General features: G+C 46.6%; 1 protein-coding gene across 1 annotated transcript in view; it reads right to left on the reverse strand.

Moving 5' to 3' along the window:
- Nucleotides 1-7,417: 7,417 nt before the first annotated feature.
- SFRP1 (secreted frizzled related protein 1) overlaps nt 7,418-22,591 on the reverse strand; it is a 40,888-nt gene continuing 25,714 nt past the window's right edge. Inside the window, exon 3 of the mRNA XM_074981908.1 lies at nt 7,418-11,318. Within this exon, the coding sequence (XP_074838009.1) occupies nt 10,996-11,318 (323 nt within the window). The 3' untranslated portion in view covers nt 7,418-10,995. The remainder of the gene's footprint in view (nt 11,319-22,591) is intronic.

Below are 22,591 nucleotides of genomic sequence, written 5' to 3' on the forward strand. Positions count from 1 at the left end.
CTCTGAACATCAGTCACTTTCCTCTCCATACTAGTCCTTATACTTATCTTTGCAGATGGAAGATCCTGCCTTAGCCATATGGCCAGCCAAGAAACAGCATCCAGAGAGACTGAGGCCGGTACAGTGGGATTTGCACCCCAGAGAAGTCATTTGAATCCAAATCACCTGCAGACTGTGTCTCAAGCAGCTCCTGGCCAAGGTGTGTTTGTGCACACCGTGGGCAAAACATCTATCAGGGATGGTCTAGATGGTACTTGGTCCTGCTGTGAGGTCAGGGGACTGGACTTGATGACCTCTCGAGGTCCCTTCCAGGTCTAGTGTTCTGTGATTCTATGAACAGAAGGGCCAACGCAAGAGGCTTATATGCCACTTTAGGCTTATTTTCAGCTTTCACACAGGTAATGTTTCTGGACAAAGTCCCACAGGTAGCTCAATCTATTTCTAGTTAATATGAATTCTTTCTGAACACTGACTGTTCTGTGCTCCTGCTGTGCGTGTAACCAGCAAAGCAGGGGACTAATTTAGACGTGTTCAGCAAAGAACTTAAGCTCATGCTTCATGTTAAGCATGTATTGGAGCCTCCTTGATCTCAGTGGGATGCAAGCTTTGCAAAGAACCAGAGCCTTGCAGGAATTTTGTTGGGCTCCCTGGAAACACAGGTATGGACAGAGATTGCACAAGGCTAAGCAAATTGCATTAATGCAGCAGGCTCGGTCACTTTACATTTGCACTATGTAATTTAACTGGGAGAAGATCAAAAAACTGTCTATGATGATAGACTCCCAAGACTCACAGGAGTATAAATGATGCAAAACCAGGAAACTGCATCCCAAAAGAGTATATTGCCATTCCTGAAATTACTTCATTGCCCCCATGTCAACAATAAAAGGAGGGCTTTCTCACAGCACAGCAAGGCCTTGGTTTAAACTGAACATATGTGCAGACACAACCTTTTAAATCTACTGCATTCCAACTGTTAGGATTTAAACCCCAGATTACAATTAAAATGTAAAAATATGCAAGAGAGTTGCAAAGGATGTGGTATTTCATCTCCCAGCCAGCTCCAGTTCAGCAGAACCCTTCAGACTTTCTGATTTAACAAAACAAAAAAGCAGTCATGTGGCACTTTAAAGACTAACAAAATAATTTATTAGGTGATGAGCTTTCCTGCGGCAGACCTACTTCTTCAGATCTAGAAATAGGGCTGTACTGGAAATAGCTATAAAAATGGCTATTTCCAGATCTAAAGAAGTGGGTCTGCCCCATGAAAGTTCATCACCTAATAAATTATGTTGTTAGTCTTTAACTTGCTACATGACTGCTTTTTTGTTTTGTTAAGATACACACTAACACAGCTACCTCTCTGATTTAACAGTTTTTCATGCTCTCAAATGTCAGTGTCTATTTATTTGACTCCTTACCTGACCTGAAATCGCCATGTAACTTTTTCTCACAGCATATCTCCCCCAACATTTACATTTACTGGAGGTTTCACATTTCAGAAACTGATTCTTCCAAGAGAATCAATGGAAATATTCCCAATTGTCATCAATGTGCTCTCTATTCAGCTATTTTAATCCCCTAACCTGGAAATGCTCTCTAATTTGGTACCCTCCACTTCTGAGCAGAGCCTACCAAATAGAAAGAGCTGACCAACACATTTTGAGTTTCAAAACTTTAAGTGAAAAAGGGGTGCATTATCTAAGAAAACATCCCCTTTTCTCAAGCAGCTCTGGAAACCTACCTGACGATCACAGACATGCTACCCCCCCTTATGGGGTAACTCACACTTTAAGTAGCAGCGCCAGAAGACCTAACCCTGAAAAACTTAGTTGCAGAGTATGAGATAAACTATTAAAATCCCCAGATTTGAGCAATCCCAGATGGTAACTCTTAATTGTTCCATGAGCCGAGATAAGATAAAACTTCAAAGCTCCTCAAAGCAGTAGGCCAGGAATCCTGACCTCTAGCTTTAACTTGCCATAATTTTCATCGAGTGTCAATTCCCGTCCTTCTTGCCAGAAATATTCTACAAGCAGCTCTGTCTGATTTCATGGGGCTATCAAAAGGATTGTACATCTGATGCATACTACCTTTGAGCCATCACCATCTGCGGCACGTTCAGATCAATTGACCCTTTTTCTTCATAGAATCATAGAATCCTAGAAGAGGAGAATGGAAAGGGACCTTGAGAGGCTATCTAGTCCAGTCCCTGCCCTCACAGCAAGGCCAAGCACCATCTAGACCATCCCCGATAGATGTCTGTCTAACCTGCTCTTAAATATCTCCAGTGATGTGGATTCCACAATCTCCCTAGCCAATTTATTCCAGTGATAAACCACCTTGACAGCAGGGAAGTTTTTTCTTAATGTCCACTCTAAACCTCCCTTGCTGCAGTTTAAACCCATTGCTCCTTGTTCTATCCTCAGAGGCCAGGGAGAACAATTTTTCTCCATCCTCTTTGTAACCCTCTTTTAGGCACTTGAAAACTGCTCTCATCTCCCCTCTAAGTCTTCTGTTTTCTAAACAAACCCAGTTCTCTCAGTCTTCCCTTATAGCTCATGTTCTCTAGACCATTAATCAATCTTGTTGCTCATCTCTGGACCTTCTCCAGTTTCTCCGCATCTTTCTTGAAATGTGGTGCCCGGAACTGGGCATAATACTCCAACTAAGGCCTAATCAGTGCAGAGTAGAGTGGAAGATGGGAAAATAATTAGCTGAAACACAATGGCCTGAGAGCTGAAGCCTAGACTGACTGGGTGGTGAAGGAGGGAGAATTTGTGTTGGAAACCTGCCTGCTTTCATTGCTGCCACAAAACAAGGGTAACTCACTGTCCCTAGGAAATTCACTGGCATAGAAGTTTTCCATGTTAGCTACCAGAAGAGCCTGTTGCTTTCTGTCCAAATCAGAATATGAGAAAACCCCAAAGAATTCTGAGACTAGGAAGAATGTGGTGACCAGTGTTGAAATCAGAATGTACTTCATGGTGCTTTAAATAAAACCACAGAAGGGTTTCTCTGGAAAAGAAAAAAAAAAGAAAGGAATTTTTATAGGAATCTTATGACTATTGTTAACAGCTCCAAACCTCCAGCTTTGTCCTGTTTTATCTCCTGGTGCCCACAAAACAAACATGACTTAATATACTTGTGGCAAAGTAACTCACTAGCCAGGCCCCTCATGCTAGATGGGTAGGATTGGTAGGATTGTCCTCCTCTCTAGTTCTGCTTCCACCTTTCGCTGCTTGTCCGAATCTTCCTCAGTCTGGGAATGTCCCTAATCCCACCATGGAGCTATGGCTCTTCACAGCTTCTTCCCAGCTGGCTACAGGGGCATTTCAAAAAGCTGCTGCTATCCATCACTAGGCTGCATCCAAAGCAGACATTCTGATCTCCCCAGGATTGCTCCTGGGGCTGGAGTTCAGCCAGTCCCTTAGATACTGTCCCCCAAGCAGGCATCACCCAGCTATCCTCCCCAGAGCTGCGCTTAAAATCTTAAACTAGCTGTAGAACCTCAGCCCATGGCTCCTTCAGCTCTCTCCTTGTGCCCAGGTTCAGAAGTGTCAGCAAGCCAGTCTCTTCTTACTGGAGTCTCCCTACCAATAGGTTGCAGGAAGAGATCTGTCCACCTCCCAGGGGTGGGCTCTTGGGAACAGGACATTTCATTTTCAAGGTTCCTCCTCCAAGACTGGCACACCCTACATGTTTAGTGGGGCAGGGTCCCAGAATCCCCAACTGCTCTGGAACCCCTGCTCTCCTGTTGGAGAGTTTGCACACTCCCTAACGTCATATTTTTCAGTCCAAAAAATTAGTCTTAACTTCTTAAAGCAAGAAGTATGGGCTGCTTAATTATATCAACAACAACATTCATTTTCAGGTGCTCAGAATGTGCCATTTTTCTTCTTTGTTCTTATTTAAAAAGCTATAAAAGGCATCCTTTAGGTTTGCAATATGCATAAACTTATGGGTCGAACCTACCTTGTCCATGTCTGCCCATCACTTGAGCCCTAAACACACTCTGGAAGCAATGACTAACTGCTATATTTTTAGGGGCACATCTCCCCAGAATGTCGCAGTGTACAAGATATCCAGTAGCATTCAGCAGTTTCTGTATTGCAGGCTACTGACGACCATCTAACTTCATTGTTCTGTCCTCTTATCCCTGCACAGCATTTTCTGGAATTGTGTAATGGCTATTTGTTTAGCTAGTGGCTGTTGGCCAAGCTCAGATGATGTTTATACCTAGTAGATAAAACTTCCTAAACTGAACGCTGAATTCCTATGGAAATACAAATACTACTCACATAAATGTCACCAAATATAATCTAATATCTCCTACTGCAAGTGCAGGAATCTCCACGTAATGGAATGACTTGTACAAGAACCAACACAAAAAGAGAGACTGATAAGTTTGTAAGCAATTGCACCAAGACAAAGGTGCCACAAGTGCGTCATAATTATAAGAACTCACCAGTGATTATCAAACAATAGCAGCTAATTAAGACATTGAACATTTCACTCCTGCAAAGAATGTGCTGCCTACGGAGGTGGCTTGGGCCTTATCTCGATCAGCCAAGCCACCATGAGCCAGAGGGCCATTAAACATGTTAACTTTATTTGTGTTCATAGGTATCATATGGTTTCTTTCCATGAAGCAGATCACAAAATACAAATGCAGGCAGGCTACTTTTCTTAACAGCAGCCACATTTCCGACAGGTGGCGAAGCCAGGTTCTGAGGCTAGGAGGAAGGAGAAAATGCCAAGCTGGGATGCTTAAGAGCAGAGCATACCATCAGGGCAGATGGAGCACCAACAGCAGAACTGAGAAGAGAATGCACATCTCCTGACTTCCAGTCTGGGGACCTCTCCCCTGCTGCCCCTGGTTGGATGCTGCATTATTACTGCAGCCCCACATATTGAAGCAATGAGGTTCTGTAGGGTAGCAGATGGGGTGCAGTCACAGAGGACCCCTTGGGATGTTCACTGGTGTGCTCACCATGCCCCTGTCATGTGTCCTCTTGCCCTCTGGGGCTCCCCATCACCCTGTCCTGCTGGGTCAGACCCTCTGGTCTCCCTCAAGCAAGGAGCAGAGTTGGGGTTACTTGCCCCCCCGAAAAGCAATGCAGATACCAATTAACCAAAGCAGGTGTAGAGCACAACACCCAGGCAATCAACCCCCAAAAGGAATCAATCCCCCCAAATCTCTCTCTCTCTCTCTCTTTCTTTGTATGGAAAAGATTGCATGGAGAGAGCTCAGAAAGTAAGCTCTCCTTATCAATAAAAGAGAAATATGCACAGTGGCTGCCATAGACGATGTATGCGGTGCGGGGGTTGCACGGGGGGCCACATGCACCACTGGTGTCTGCAACCCCCCCCCCACCCGGAATTCCCATCAGCACTGTGCCACTTCTGGTGAGTACAGGTTTACAGAATTCAAAATAAGCCATCCGCTATTTTAAAGTTGTTTTGAAATAGCGGTTTAGCTGTGTACATGCTCGCAGTTATTTCGGAACAGCGGCTGTTATTCCAAAATACCTTTGCTGTGTAGACACACCCTGAATGCCCAGGTCTCCAGAATTCCGGGCCAGTGCACGAGCCACAAGTGCTCGGAAAAGGGACGGTATCAGCCTGGACTAGGGAGGTCTGGGGAAAGGGAATCTGTGTTAGCAAAAAACATCCAAAATTGCCAAGCTGTTTTCCCATAGAAGGATTCGTACTCACCCATTTTCAGTATCTTTCTATTTTCTTTTTCAAAAATGTAAATTGTATTGACTGATTGATTTTGCCCATACCCTAGTGCTTGGTGCAAAGGAGCATTATCAGAGTGGTTTTGATAAAAGCTGGGAGGGAGTGGGCTGTTTTAAAAAAGGCATGAATTGTTGGCAAGAACAGGAGAAATGTTGCCAGTGTCAATAACTTCTTTCTCTCCCTGTCTCTCACACATCCTTTTGGGAAAGGCCCTTTTTTCAGTGAAAGATCTCTTCATTCACAGTGGTAGCCAGTTCCATTCAGGACAGAGCTTTTGGAGGTGTTTCCAATGTGAAACCCCCACCCCAATTATTCCATTCAATTAACTAGAATTCTCCTCAGAAGTCAGACTATTAACCAAATCGGGCTAGATGCACCTGCTAAGCAATCAGTGACCCAGAAGGACTCCCTTGACAAGCCTGTTCCTTCGGCCCTGACCACCACCACCAAGGATCCTCTCGTCCCCATGCATCTCTGATTTCTTCATCTTTCAGCTGTGAGTGCTCAGGTCATGGTGCTGGGGCAAATTTGACCATGTGATGGTGGCTGGGTTTAAACAATACACACCGCAGTGAGAAAATGCACCTGAAAGGTGAAGAGAGCCAGAGGCTGTGCAGCTATGGGAAGTGTAAGACTGAGAAGGGACCAGATGACAGTTGCCAGGTACCTACAAGGTAGTTACAAGGAATGAGAAAAATTATTTTCCTTAACCTCTGAGGACAGGACAAGAAGCAATGGGCTTAAATTGCAGCCAGGGAGGTTTAGGTCGGACATTAGGAAAAACTTCCTCCAAGGATGGTTAAGCCCAGGAACAAATAGCTGCAGAAGGCTGTGAAATCTCTGTCACTGGAAATTTTTAAGAGCAGGCTGGACAAACACCTGTCTGGGATGGTCTAGATCTGTGGTGCCCAAACAGTTCTGAAGTAGTGGCTACCATGCTATAGCAAGCTAGCCATATTATTCTGAAAATATATTTATTGTTCAAGCCAACCAGCCACGCTCAACTGGATGGACAAATAGCCACATGTGACTAGTTGCTAGTGTGTTGGACACCATGGATCTAAATGGTCCTGCCACGAGTGCGATGGACTGAACTTGATGACCTTGCAAGTTTCCTTCCAGTTCTAATATTGTATGATTCAATAAAGCAACAACACACCGTGCTGCAGAACCAGCAGGGGTGGTGAGTGCGCAGGAGTGTGCACATGGGAGCAGCCTGCGTAAGGGTTTACTTTAAGAACATATGAATGGCCACACTGGATCAAATCAAAGATCTGTTGAGCCCAGTATCCTTCTGACAGTGGCCAACACCAGGTGCCCCAGAGGGAATGAACAAAACAGGTAACCATCAGGAATTAACAAGGGTCTTCTCCTAGGCTTGACCATATATTACTTTTGCACCACATCACTTCTAAATACCAGTTTCAGTGGGTGTTTTGGGAATGTAAGTAAAGAAGCATCAAATTCAGTGCTCCCTCTAATTTTTTTCATCCATGGGTATAATAAATTTTGTTATGTGCACCAAAGCAAGTGTGAATGTTCACTGCTAGTAAAAACACAGGCTGCTGGCTGTGGGTGCACTGCTAATCAGCTGGGTGGCACCTGAAACTCTCCTGGGTGGCTACCCATTTGCTCAACTTACCGGAAACACTGTTTAGGACCCAACAACGTAATACAAACACTTATACTTTCGCTCTCTCTATTTCTGGAAGCTTTGCAGAATGTGTAAATACACAATGGGTTTTGTTGCAGATTATTCCCAAGTGCCTGATTAAACCCATTCAACTGCAGCAACCATTTGACAAGCACCAAACCAGACTTAGAAAACAACATCTTTTTATAAAAAAGGGGGAGGAGGGAAAATCACATTGTAATTGATTAATTCAGCAATTTTAGTTAAGTGAATATTGATACATGGATGGAAAAAGAGGGAAAGCATATGCAAGAATAAGGAACAGATACTGGACTTGCTATTAAACATAAGTCATAACATCAAAACAGCAGGTAAAACAATGTAACATGAATAGAGCGCTGAAAAAAGGAATGTTAAGCGTTTTCACAGTACCCTAAGCTTTTGTGCACATCTCAGGAGAAAGCAGACGCTGATATTAGCTCCAGAGAAGAATCAAGATCCTCAGAGAAAGCCGGAGCCAAAACCCGGTGGCATCGGTGCAGATGCTGGGAGGGATCAATGGACTTTGGGTCAGGCTTGGTGCACCTGTGGTGTGGCGCACACTGCCTTGTGCAGATTCCCTGTACTGGGCTGCTGCACACTTGCCGCACAAAAGATAGGTACCGTCAGTCCACGAGGCGACATCAGTTGCTGAATGTATACAGTTAAAATAGCTATTCAGTTAATGTATGTTGACCTCAATATATTAAGAGCTATTAGATGCTGATTCCAGAACAAGAGACAAAAACTGGGCTCTGACATTCGAGAGCAGAAAACTTACTCGACATTTTCTAGAAAGGCATCTTCATCTGGAAATTCAAATGCATTTGCCCTGCCAGTGTAGGAATCACTTAAAATTGAGGACATTCCATATGTCTGCTGCTCTGAGAAGGAATTCGAGAAGTGCCTGTTAGAACTATGCCATGAACTACATTACAAACACCAGACACTGTTTTCTCAGGAAAGCATCAATGCATCACTGAGGGATTTCCTTTGATGCAAATGCTAAGGTTTTCAGATCACGTCTCTCACTGAACCCCGGCTTTCTCTGGCAGGTTTATTTCTATGATTACATGGAAACTGCATAACATTATCTAGCAAACTGGTGTTATAGAAACTATTGCAGCTAAATTCATAGACATACAAACTCTGACCATCTGTGGCTTTGTTTGACCGGACTAAGTTACTGTTCCAACAACACTGAATTCAGGTCCTATTTGTGTTCTAGAATGTGAGGCCATGCCAGCCTTCACACTAGTGGCTGCAGTATCCTTTCTGGTTTTTCAAAGGTGTGATAACATTCATAGAAGTAGAAAAATCAGGGCACCCTCAGGAACAACACAAAAGCCTTGTGCTCATTTTCACAGCCCTTTCCATTCCAATTCTTAATGACCGTTTACATTTTACTTCCTCTCTCACAATCTTTATTTACAAGCAAAAAACAAGTTCCCCACTCCCAATCTGCCACACTTCCCTAAATCAACTCTCTAAAAAGTCAAATTAAGATAAACCGTAAAGATACTTTAACTTCCCACAAAGAATGTGATGTTACATTCGACTCACTTTCTCTAGTACTGTTAACTGTATTAAAAACTGCACACACAGAACTCAAAAGTCTGACCGATGACCAACTGAATCCAAAAGTTAGATCCATACAATCTCAGAATCGCTGGCAGATCCCCAAACAGTTTGGCAAAAGGAAAAATAAAACTACTATCCAGCTACACAAATATGTCCAAAACAACCTTGACTGAAATACCACACACAAATCTGATCAAAGGATCTAGCTCATCCTCTTTTCAAAGGTCTTGAATACAAGAGTAGAGAGCTGGTAAACTAACTGATACAGTCCCTAGTAGCATATAGTTATGCTACATCTTCAATAGGTAACTACAGTAACTAATTGCTTTCCCACCATGTAACTTTGTTAGCTTTTTCTCAGTCCTCCTCTCTCAAGCAGAGCAACTCCCTCAGTAACCAAACACACAATCTGACTGATGGCAGAACCCTGACCTAGTACCAACCAACCAAGTATGTTCTGGAATCAGATACTTCCTTAGGCCCTGATCATTTGAAGAGAGACTGAAATGCTGGACACTCCAGAGTTTTCATTTTCTTCATGAACTTCTTGAACTCTTTGTTTTTCTTATCTCACTTGTGAATTTGGTCCTGCAAAATGGCACAAATGTCTGCAAGAGCAGATCCAAATTATGTAAGAGACCTGACTTTTACCAGGTAATTAACATCCTGCGCAGAATAGTTACTGGGGGGAAAAGAAATGCAAGGAACACTTTATCCTTCTATACTTGCTTCCTACAGGATTTGTGCAGGAAACTAGTGGACATTGCCGACTATGTTAAAGGATCTGGCACTAGAACACTAAAAAGGTGATGTATTGCTCAGGTCTCAGGTTCCATTTGTCTCTCAACTTGGACTTTTTGGCTCAAGAGACCCTTTGTAGAAATCAGTCTAATTCTGTGAAGTGCTTGAGTGGGGTGAGTGTGAGTTTAAATGTATGTGACTTGAGCATCTATTTGGGCTGATTCTGAAAGAGCTGAGCTGTGTTTAAAGCAATCAGCTTCTGCCCATCAAAAGGCTTAAAGTACATTCCTATGGCTGAGGCAGTGATGAGAGAAGGCCAATAAAATCAGAGGGATCCCCAAGAAAATTCCCAGATCATTAAAACCCTTTAGCATCTCCCCTCCTCTGATACAAAACTAATCTGTTTTTGGTCCCTGCTGCTCTGCCAATGAAAGAATCCTTGGATGGACTTGGCAAGTTTTTCCCCATGTCCCCTAGACAGCTTAAGTCTATGTTGTTTTAAAATAACCTCACCTCCTGCTCTCTCTCTTATATTCCCAACTAAGCCTGTGTTTTCCTTAAGAGTCCAACTCTTAATGGCTCTGGGTTTATTACCTGCTTCCCCCATGCCCTCACCACTCTCTGGCATTCAAGTCAACAGAATTTAAAAAGCAACTAAGAATACAGTTTTGTGTCTAGAACAATTAGTTTTGCATCAAAGATGACCCTGCAAGTTCTGCTCTAAGTTTACGAAGTGGGATTTTTCTGCTTTGTTCATGTCCTATGAGCTTTAAAAGGCCTTTTCCCACACATAGTACTCATGGAACTGGTCTTCAGCAAGACTTGCAGAAAACATCCCATGTAAGGAATAAACAACCCTGAGCTAAAGAAAAATCAACAGACCCAGAATTATTTCATGTTAGACAAATTCATTGGGGTTATCTAGTATCACCTCCCCTTCGCTCTCTTTATCTGAACAAGTTTCTTATTTAAATAGATTTGCATACCATTACAGCAACAGGTTACTTCAGACATTGCAGGTGTAAGTAGTTAGTGACCTCAGTGACTGTTCTCTATGAATGTGTTGTGCTTTCAAATATTTACCTACAGGGAAATACTGATATTGAAGGTGGAGCTTTAAAGGAAGCTCAAAAAATGCAAAGAAACAAAACTGACTCAGGTACAACATCCAGTACTACAGAAGGAGCAACATATGAACCACCGAGTCCTAGGGTTGTGCAAGTTCTGGGCCAGCATGAGTCCCTCTAGCCACCTGATCATTTGAAGAGAGACTGAAATGTTGGACACTCCAGAGTTTTCATTTTCTTCATGAACTTTTTGAACTCTTTGTTTTTCTTATCCCACTTGTGAATGGCCATCAGCAGGTACTGGGTCTTCACTTTGCGGCCCATGATCAGGAAGTGATTGCTAAGATTGTCCAGCTGGTGGCAAGGGCAGTCTGCCCCATTCTTTAGATACAGTACTAGCTTCTTGAGGTCTTTTCTCTTGATTGTTCCCAATTTCAGGGGTTTCTTCTTCTTTGGAACAATCTTTTTGTCCCCATTCTCCTTTTTCACCTCCTTTATTTTCATCTTGAAGGCTGGAAAACAGAGAAAGAGAGAGAACAACTCCTGAGCACTGCTTGCATAAATGAAACAGAAACATGCTCAAGGGCCGTCCAGAGTGAAAGGAGACAATACACGCACAACGCACATCCACATCTGACTATTGTCTCCCGTCTTCTCCTTAGATTGTAAGCATTCTGGGGCAGGAACAGAGGTCCTGGTCCATAACAGCAGCTTCCAGGTGCCATACACACAAATATGAAAGAACAACTAGTCCCTTGTTTAACCTATAGCTGTAGAGACATTGCAGCAGTTACCCCCCTGGTATATTTGTAGCAATGAAGCCAAATGAACCAACCCTTCAGATATCCATCCTGCTTCTTTAGACTGCATGACTTTTCCATTCTTCATTTTCTGTTTCTGTATCCTACCTAACCCACCAAGAGGGGGCAGGCAGAGTGAGGAGCTAGTGAAGGTGGGATTTTCACGTCCCTATTTCAAGACAGAGAGCAAAGCAAGCTACTGTATTTCTTAAACCACGCTGCATGCTTTTTATTTGAAAGAGAGATGTGTTTAGCTGGCACTGAGTAAGATTTGCTGGCAAAATGTTAGTTGAATAAACAAAGCTATTTCCTTACTTTACAAGCACAAAGAGAGATTCCTGAAAGAGCCAATTACAAGGTTGATTCAGCTTTTCAAATACATTTTTTTAGTTGCTCCTGGCCCTGGGGTGTGTCTAAAACAAATTTCCAAACACAGTGAATTTTTGCAGTTGAGCAACGAAGCCTCCTTGGGAATAGGCATGTCTAATAGGGACCTGACATGTAGGAGGGTGAACCACATTGCTGTAACAAAGGTGCAAGCACCTTCATGTAAGAGAAGGAGAACTAATCAGAGATTAGTTCAATGGAAAAGATTTCTTTCTTTGGGCTCTGTGCTTTCCTGAGCGAATGGCAACCTGAATTAAATAACGAATGTTCCTTCTCCACGACCATGCAGAGGAATTTGGTTTACATGGGAGAAAATGATGAAAATATGTTGTACATTAAAGTATCACTTGAGTGCCATTTGGCTCGGCCTCTTCTATTTTTGGGGGAAAGCACATATGGCCAAAAATTACTAACATCCTTCCATCGTTTGGAGATTAATTTCAGGGCTGCAGAGAAATAGGGCTTAAATAGTTGATTAATTGTCTTGCGCCCCTTTCCTTTTGCATCTTAAATCTATCTGCAGAAGCAGACACAGCGGTAGGCTTTGGTTCTAGCAGGAAGGCCCCTCTCTGACATCTCTCTACAGGAGCCTGCTCTGCAAGAGCCCACCACTGTTATATGGTGTATGATGAGTTCTGAAAAGCAGCTTTGCAGACTATTCCAGACATATATGGAGGAAGGAGATGATGATGACAATACTGAAAAGGCAGTAGAATCTGTCTGTTGCCCTCATGCTCCCAGCCACTGCACTGGCAGCAGGAATTACGGTATTTATCCACTGTTGCACCAGACAAATCCAGCCCGCTTGCCAAGAGCCCTGCTGTGCGATACTATTACCATACATGAGTGTAATGGAGCTGGAAACCTCAGCTACGTTTTCATTCCATTTGTTTTCTGAGTTCAGGATGTTTAAGGAGCTAAAGAAATTGATCCAGATCAATTTTCAAGAAGTCTGGAAAATACAGTAACAGCTTTTAGTTCACTATATGCTCAAAGATATAAATTGGGCTGCAAGCTCCTTCATTATGAATCCCAGTTTCTTTAGGGACTTTGAATTTTAACTCCCTGCTAAGCACTGCAGATATCTATGCCAAATGAATGGTCCTAGAAACCTGTATAATCCTAGAGATAATGAATATGCAGGCATTCTTTGGAAATGTCCTGTTTGCAAACTGATGCAGTTATGTCATTGCTAATTATATCCTTCTTGCTACAGAAAGCAGCAAATGGTCTTTCTGGTCATTCAATCTGGCAGCAACACACAGAACATTCAGTACTGTCACATGAAAATACTGTCCAGCCTAACAAATAAGATACTCCTAGGTTATACACTCATAAGAACATCGCCACTGGGTCAGACCAAAGGCCCAGCTGGTCCAGTGTCCTATCTTCCAACTGTGGCCAACTCCAAATGCCCCAGAGGGAGTGAGCAGAAGAGTGAATCATTAAGTGATCCCTCCCGTCACCCATTTCCAGCCTCTGACAAACAGAGGCCAGGGACACCGTTCCTACCCATCTTGGCTAATAGCCACTGATGGACCTAACCACCAGGAATTTATCTAGTTCTTTTTTGAAACCTGTTAAAGTCCTGGTCTTCACAACCTCCTCTGGCAAGGAGTTCCACAGGCCTCCTGTGTGCTACATGAACAAATGCTTCCTTTTGTTTGTTTTAATCCTAACAGACAGATACTCAATTGCTATAGGTGAGACAAGTGGTATAAAAGCAGTTTTCCCTCTTTTCCTTTGCTTGTGACCTGTATTCTCACAATTCCCTGGGGTATCTCAGAGTTAATTGTTCCATGTCCAATGTATTGGGCACTAAAGCAATATCCTGCAAACAGCAGAACTTGGTCAACGCCATTGCTTTTTGTACAAGCATTGTGAAGGCAATTACCAATCCTCTGTAGTTTGATTCATCTGAAGCCTTCTGACGTTGGTGACTGATGCCACAGAGTCAATGCTGGGTATTTAAGGCAAGGCCTCTTGCATTGTTGCTTTATTAAAAATAAACACTGCAGCAGTAGAGACAATTGTGTGACTCATCACTGGGGAGCCCTGGCCGGGCGCACACTGCTTTCATCCCCATAAACACCTCCACTCCCAACAACAGGCAAAGAGAGGAGGAGAAGGTTTAAATAAAGTCAGTCATTGGGACTGATTGAATCTTGGCCCTGGAGTCTAACTGCACTGCCAACACAAACAGCTTCCTTCCCTTGGAGCCCCAGCCCTCCTGTTTCCCCAGCATTCAACCAATCCAGCCTGAGATAGTCTTGACAACCTAATGCCAGATGGGAGTCGGAGTCTGAGGCTGGAGGAGCTGAAATTGACTCCACACGACACCCTAGCTCTTGCTGCCTCGTTTTCCAGCCATCCCATGCAGGCAGGTACCGATCCCTCAGAGAGCTCAGCACAAAAGGCTATTTGTAGCACTACAGCACATGCAGATGTTCCCAGCCCAGAAGCTGAATGCCTGCATCTTGCCTGCAAAGGCAGCATGGATGAGGATTGGCTGGAGGGGACTGCACCAGCCCAAGTGTCACATCTGGGCAAACTGCACTAATTTGCAGTCACCCCCTCAGTGCCACCAGCTCTCACGATTTTATCACTAGACTTAGGATAATTATTGTTTTCCTTAAAGCCCCAGCACCTGGAGCCAAGTGGATCTGTGGTGATTTAAGCCTCATTCTTAAATAAAAAGTAAGTTTCCAGCCCTCCTTGCTGTGGAGAAAGCTTCTGCAGGTGGAGCCTCCTGCACCTCAGAGGCTCTAAAACCAGAAGCAAATAAAAAGAACATCACATCTATAATTTGTACATAGCCCTGAGGTTTTTGGTGAGACCAACTCGTGATTTTGAGGCTGGGGTTGGAACGCTGCCCCACCACCGATCCAGCATGATCTACCTTTGTTCCTGCTCCCCAGCCCCTGCCCCACCAACCAGTGACGTAGGACAAGTACTTGAGTTGTACCTGCCGGCGTCTGGGAAGTGCTGCTCACCTGTATGAGTGCAGTAGGACAGAAAGCAGCAGTGAACCTGGGCTACCACTGTGGGATCTTGGCAGGAAGAGAGAAGAGACAACTCAGGACCCAGTGAGAAATGCTCCCATCTCCCTGTAACATCCCAGCTAGCTAAATGGAAGCAGCTTCTCCAGGGAGGGACAAAGGCCCCACTCAGCATTCCTTCAGGAGAGGACAGCAAATTGCTCACTGAGGATTCATAGTGCAGGGCTGCTTCCAGGGTAGCCTGGAGCCTGCTCTCATGTAGGACTCAAACTCAAAATGGGCAGGTGGTGCCGGATACAGAGCTGCTTGTCTTCACATGGAAACGTGCATGAGCCCCTCTTTGTAACAAGGAACCTGCAAGCTAACTACAAGTCACAGATCCCCGGCCACTACTGCAGAACCTCCATCATGGTTAGGTCAGCACTCATCCATTAGCAGCCATCTTCTGAACCCCTTTTTGCCAGCCACACTGGGTCTGGTTTCCAGAGGTGCACACAGCATCCCCCCGCAATCCAGCTGACCTGTGGGAACTGCTAGCGCTCAGCACTTCCACAGCACCTTGGCACTGCAGAATGGAAATTCCTGTTATCCTGTGTTCTGATGCTGCATCAGTGCTGATGGCCCCAGCTGAGACCAGGGCTCTGTTATGCTGGGCCCTGCACAGACACGCAAGGCTCATTACTGCCCTGTAGCTTGGAAGCCTGAACAGCAGTGTGGATCAAAGTGCTCCATTGTAAGATCTTCTGAGTGGACAATATTGGCTATGACCAAAAGTCTCCTACTGTAGTCTGCATTAGGGCAAACTAAGAACCCGTTAGTTCAGGCCCACAGCATCCCCATGGGGCAGTGCCTGAGTGGCTCTTTGGTGCTCTTTGCTAGCCGCTTCCCTGTAGTCAGACCTGTGGAGCAGTGTGGGCATAGCTTTGCTAAAAGACTGTCCCTGCTGTCTCACTAAAGAAGCCAGATAAAGGGAGTATCCCCATTTTACAGATGGGGAACTGAGGTGCAGAGAGGCTAAGTGATGTGCCCTAATCAACAACAAAGCTGGAAACTGGACCACAGGCATGGATGCCCAGTCAATGGGGTGACCACAAGACTCTTTCTGCAGTTGCTTGTATGACAGTATAAATATACACAAACAGCCAGTCAAAGCCCTCCAGTGCCTCACTCCCCCTTACCTCAATCTCATTTGTGTCCCCTCACTTCACCATTAATGGCTATGATGGCCTCAAAGGTCCTGGGTGTGGGAATACACACTGCAAGCCCATAGGCCACGTTCTGCCAGATGGAGCCTGTATTGCAAAAGGGCTGCCTCAGCAACTGGAGATCAAATGTATGAGCCTAAATCTCTGGTGCAATGCTAAACTCTTGGGCAGAGAGAATTATCCTTCAGCCCTCCCAACCAGTCCTCTGTCACTGGAAGTCTTTAATCTGATGCCTCGGAAAGAGACACCCGAGCTCCTCCAAAGCTAGAGGTTTTGATGAAATTCTGTGCTCTGTGTTACATGAGTCAGACTAGCTGTTTGGAATGGTCCCTTCTGGTTTTTAAATCTGGAATTCCAACCATTTTAATTCCTCTGGTCACTCACACAGACTTGGGGAAGTTTTTGCCACCTTGTTATCTCTCTCTGATAGTCAGTCTGAAGTATGTTTTCCAGTTCCCCTAACTAAGGTAATTCTACAGTGCCTACAAGCAGAAGAGCTGGAGAACTGTATTTTGCAGTCCCTTTCTTTTATGGGGACTCTTTGAGGACACACACACACACAGAGCTGTACGGACTCCTCTCCAAACTAACATGATAGCGTGCGTGTGCACGCGCGCACGCACGTACGCACACACGCACACACACACAGAGAGAGCTGTACAGACTCCTCTCCAAACAGACATGATAGCAGACAAGCAGATCTGCTACAGTTCAGGTAGTCATAGTGCCATTGTGTGAGATTAAGAGATGAATGGGTGAGAGAGATCATTTAAGTAAGCCACCACAAAGTACGTGTCTGGAGATCCTCCCCACCATCTTTCAAGCACTGCTCCATACAGCCAGTTGCACTCACTTTGCTTGCCCCTAGACATGCATAAATGAGCCTCTGTCTAGTTATTAACCCTTCTCACTGAGGATGGAGGAAAGGAAGTTAGCAAATGGAATTCTGGTTTAATGTTTCATTTCCTTTCCAGCTGAGCATGAAACTAGTTTTTAAACTGGATAAGCAGCCCGTGTGTGCGCACACACACTACTCCACGCATGAACTCTCACATTAGATTAAATTTAGCCAATGAGGAGCTATTAACTTCCAAAAGTAACAAAACATATTGTAATTACAACACCCCACTGGCTGCCCCAGATGGAGCCATGAGCAAACTGCATCTGCCGCCATCCCTCACAACAAACTCTGAGCTACAGAGAGTCCCCAGGAATAATGCCCAGATCACAGCAAAGCTGCTGCCATGTCCCAAGAGAGATGGTTACAAAAAAGCGCTGCAGCAGTAGAAGCTAGACACTTTCAGAACTACACACAACTACTTAGTGTCAGGCCATTATGCCAGGTCTTTTATGCAACATCACACTGCTGCTCAGACGCTATGCAAGCTGCAATGCAAGGACATTAAGAGCAACCATGCTGGGTCAGATCAATGGTCCATGGAGTCTAGTATCCGGTCTCCCAACAGCAGCCAGTGCCAGATGATGCACACAGAAAAAGATGCATGCAGTGCTGTTGTAGCTGCATTGGTCCCAGGATGTTAGAGATACACTGGACCGTCCTGGGAGAGGGCAGAGTTCAGGACAACCCTCCCACACCACAGGGCCCCACTTCTTCCCTGCTCTGCCCTCACCTTACCCACTTAGTCCCTCCCTGAGCGGCCTGGCTGGGGATCATCTGGGACAGGGTGTGGCAGCAGACGGCAGCATCACCAGAAGGTCACCTCCCCTCAGCTACCCCACACTCACCGCTCAGTGCAAGCAACAGCCAGTTCCATTCCACTATGCTCTCCTGGCCCGCTGAGCCCCACTCCTCCACAGGCGGCAGGGAGGAGAGGCTGCTTCCTGCTGCCACAGAGAAGAGTGGCTCAGCAGGCCACAGCAGAGTGCAGCAGGCTGCTGCTCGCCCCGCATGGTGAGAGCGGAAGGGAGCGAGGTGAGAGGAGGCCACCCTTTGTTGCTGCTGTCACCTACCCCCACCTCCCCCCACTCTGCCCCATGTAATACTGCCCCCACCCATCCATAGGACAGCTGGCATGGCTGCCCCACCTTGTCTTATGGATGGGACGGCTCTGCAGACACAAGGTGTGGGACACAATACCTTTTTCTGGAACAGCCTCTGCTGCTCAGAGACGAGCTTTCCAGCTTACACAGACCTGCAGAGGAACTCTGTGTAAGCTCAAAAGCTGGTCTCTCTCACCAACAGCAGTTGGTCCAGTAAAAGGTATTTCCTCCTCCTGCCTTGCATCTCTAGCGCCCTGCAACCAGCACACAGGGCTATGATATGGGAGTCTCTACTGTGTGTGCAGTGTCCACAGTCCTGCTTAAGAGACATGGATGGAGCTTTCTTGGGGACTGGCCCAATAATATGGAATGGATGCCCCAGGAACTGAGGAACACGTCTCTGATTGGCCACCTCCAAAAGAGCAGAGGGACACACACTCATCTGTAGCAACACAGAAAATAAATTCCCAAACAGGACACTCTCCTGCTCCTGCAGCGCGCGGCAGATGTTAGTCACATCACTTAATGAACAAGCGAAGGCACTTCGGTTCTAGGGGGATGAGTCCAGAAAAGAAACCTGAACAGAACAGAGCAGAATGTTGTGTGCCCCATTCTCTGCAGCCTTGTCCACATTAGGAATTCTACCTCACCCAGGCCAGGACTGTTCCCAAGTGCGGACACCTCATCAGACACTTTCTCACCACTGAATCAGTCCAGTTCTGCTCTAGGTCTACAGGACCAGACCGGTTGACCTTGTGTGCCCCCCTGCACCAGCATGAGCAAGTACATGGTCCCTGATCTCAGTTACTCTCCCAGAACGCACGCACCATGAGGGTCCCTGTTTCCTGCTATTAGGTGGATATGAAAATCCAAACACAGTTTTGAAACTGGTATCTGCTGAGAGGACTCCCCAGACCGCAGGTGGCTCCCCAAGGGAGAGGCATAAGGGGCTGGAGGATGAGAGGTGGACCCAGAATGGAGGCTCCTGTATAGCTCATCCTGTTTGGAATGCCAGAGCTGTAACCACTTTCCCAGAAGAGCAACGCAAGCCCTGATCACAGGGACTCCAGCTGAATGACATTATTTACTGCTCCCATGAGAGTGGCTCCCAGCCTAGGCTGGCATCCCAAAGCACTGGGCAAGAAGCAGCTGCTGCCCCAAGAGCTGACAGACTAGGTGAACAAGGCAGCAGCTCGTAAGCAGTCTCCCAAGACCTGAGGTACTGAGACAGCACAGAGGTACTGAGGCAGTAGGCAGAGGTCAGGCCTGGAGTTGAAGCCAAGTCACTGGAGGCCAGTTCCAGAGCCTTGACCCCAAGACCAGTCATCCTCTCTAGTCTGCTGGGTAACTTCCTATAAGCCACCTCTTCTACCGAGCGTTCCAGCGATAAAACCTACGCTGTGTTTTGCCCAACACAGGCAGCTGCCTGACTATGCATCTGCGTAGTGCCACTGAAGGCCATGGGACCCTTCTGACAGCAAAACTGGGATGATCAGAATGGCCAGACATGGCCAGACCATGGTCCCTCTACCCCAGTATCCTGCCTGCCAACAGCGGCCAATGCCAGGTGCATCCGAGGGAATGAATGGGCAAACTGAGTGATCCTTCCCCTGTCACCCAGTCATATGTCCAAGTCCTCTGCTGAAGTGGAGTACTGGGGAGAAAGAGCAGCTGTGCTCCTGTTTGGGTTGGGATTTCACTTCACAACAGATGTTGTTATGAAACGTGCCCTTCCAGCGAGCACTGCTGTGGATGCCGTTTCCTGGCGAGCAAGGACAATTTACTCCTGTGAGCACAAGTTTCCAGCCATCCACTTCAAAGCCTCTCCCCAGAGGGACCGAAAGTTCAAGCTTTACTCAAGCTGAGAATCATCTGGAGGGGAAATGAGGCCAGATTATAGGAAATATTTTTAATCTCAGACCTCAACATATTCCAGCCATACTGTTTGTACAACAACAAATTCTAATCCAGGGTGACAACAGCAGGGCTCACCCTGAAAGGCTCACTGCCCTCCCAAACAAAAGGTCTGCACAGCAGCTGCTAAACAGACCCAAGTCACAGCAGTGCAACAGCAGAGGTGCCTGTGTGACACCCAGCCCCATGCAGGCTATAGCTAGACTGCATTTTGAGTGAGTGGGAGCAAGCTGCTACCCCAGTGGACAGATTCAGGTTAGCAAGACTCAGGCTAGCACCCTAAAAACAGCTGCCTGGTCAGCGCTGTGAAGGTGGGAAGGGAGCTGGGGCTTTGAAGCCTAGGGAGGGGGGCAGGTTCACAGCCTGAGTATGTGCGTGGAGCTGATTCCTCGCCATTACCCCTGCCTCCAGACACTACACCATGGCAGGAGAGCACAGCTCCGTATCCCCCTCTGGGGGCACTGCTGTCTGAGATGGGTCCAGTCATGATGCTAAGAATCTCCCTTCCAGAGGGCAGCTGGGAAATCAGAGCCCCCAGCACCCTAGGGGTGGGTGAAAACAAAGTTCAGTCCAAGGTTCTGCCTGAAGTAAGGACGCTCACACCAGTTACTGCACCATCGGCTGCAGAGGGACCAGCATCAGACTGTAAGGGGACTGAGCAGCCTCCGTGCAGCCCCTGCTTGTCCCAGTGCAGCACACCCACATTAGCGGTTTACATTGGGCCATGTTTCCCAGCCAGGCAAGCCCTTCATTCTTCCCCAGCATCCCCCATGGGCCCCTGGCCCTTTCCTGCCATGCCCCTCATCCTCCACTGACATCCCCATCTGGGCCCCTTCTCTTGCTGCACAGCCAGTCTGGCCTGCCACTTTGTCCTTTTGGTTTCCGTCTCACTTCCTGAAGCACAAAGAGCACGCTGGAGAGGGACAAGCCAATGGCTCTAGTTTACCACCATGTCTCCAGGAGCATGGGTCAGAGTCTTCTTCTGCTAAGACAGCGTGCAGCCCTGTTAGACTGAAGCCAGGAATTTGGCCTAGACTACAAAGGACCTGTATCAGATTGTAGCATAGCTCTGCTATCGCTAAGGCAGACGGAGTAGTAAGCACTGAAGATATAAAAGTGTCCTTTCTGATTTCCGCTCACATGAAACAGGATCTATGAAAATGTTTGTTCGCTCAGAATGAAATTAGTCTTGGCAGCGACAGCTCCACAAAGAGCAAAGGCCCCAGAAGTTGGTTGGGCTCCAGGCTAGAAGAGTGCAAGATGTATTTCATCGCTCCTGCAACTCTTTATCAAGAGTCTTCAAGGCTCAGGCTGTCAAACCCCATATCCCAAATGGGGAAGGAGGAAACTCAGCCTCTCCCGCTTTGCCATAGTGCTTTCTGAGAGCTGAGATAAACCCAGGCTCACATTCCCACAGCCCAGGCCCTGCCAAATTCCCTTCCCCATGAAACTCTCTAGAAAGCTGCAGGGCCTTTGCAGGGCTTTTGTGCACCATGTGCCCAAAAGCCCTCTGTGAGGTGGGCTGTCTGGTCTGGTCACATCACATCAGACACCGCCAGCATTGGCAGGCTAGCAACCCAAGCCACCCTCACCCCCTCCAGCTATCTGTCATGGTACTCCCATGGCCCCCATCGCCAAGTGATTGGAGCACATGACCACATGCCTGTGAGCAGGGAAGGCTGTGCCCTAGACAGGGTCTGGCCCTGACGCTTCTTCACCTGGGAAGGCCTAGTTTGCTGTTTGCCTTGCAGCACAGAGAGCCCACTCAGTGTGCCACAGGGCACACACAGAAAGCACCATTGCCACTCAGGAGACTTGCCAACCCTTGGTAGAGAAGCCTGTGATTTGTGAGCAAATGGTTCCAGGTTCTGCTGCTCCTCTCCCTTCTCTGGATGAGCACTGACCGAAGTGGGGATGCGTGGCTGACTGGGAAGGCAGGATTTAAGGAACCTCTTCTCTTGCCCCAGCTACACTTTGTTGTCTGTTTGGTCCCAGTTCCTTGAACTGGTCTGGCCAAACCCCACTCATGACTCCAGTTGTCTGGGAACCTTTCCGTTTGCAGTGCAGTGCAGCAAGAACAGGCTTTGGTAGGATCTGGCTGCATCGTCTCTGACCAAGGCCACCTCTCAAAGTTATCTGGCTACTCTGTCTGCACCCAGCACTGACACTATGAATCTCATGCTCCTTCTGCCTCTCGAGGAGGTGGAGGTGTCGACCACAGTTTTCATCTCCCTAAACCAATCCACTACAATAGCTATTAGTTAGTTAGGTTACATGGAGCTTCTCTCTTGAGTCAGGAGGTGGGCTGGAGAGTAGCCCAGCAAATGGTCCGCACCCAAAAGTCTGCAGGGAAGGACATGGTAAGGAAGGCTACATGCCACATGCTGCCATTGGACACTCACCACAGTGAGGGTGACCTGACAGGCAGCCTGTTCTGAGAGCACAGGAGACAGAAGTGCTACAGGAATCCCCCAACCTC

The sequence above is a fragment of the Carettochelys insculpta genome, chromosome 31 (assembly GCF_033958435.1).
Source record: "Carettochelys insculpta isolate YL-2023 chromosome 31, ASM3395843v1, whole genome shotgun sequence".
Taxonomy (NCBI): Eukaryota; Metazoa; Chordata; order Testudines; family Carettochelyidae; genus Carettochelys; species Carettochelys insculpta.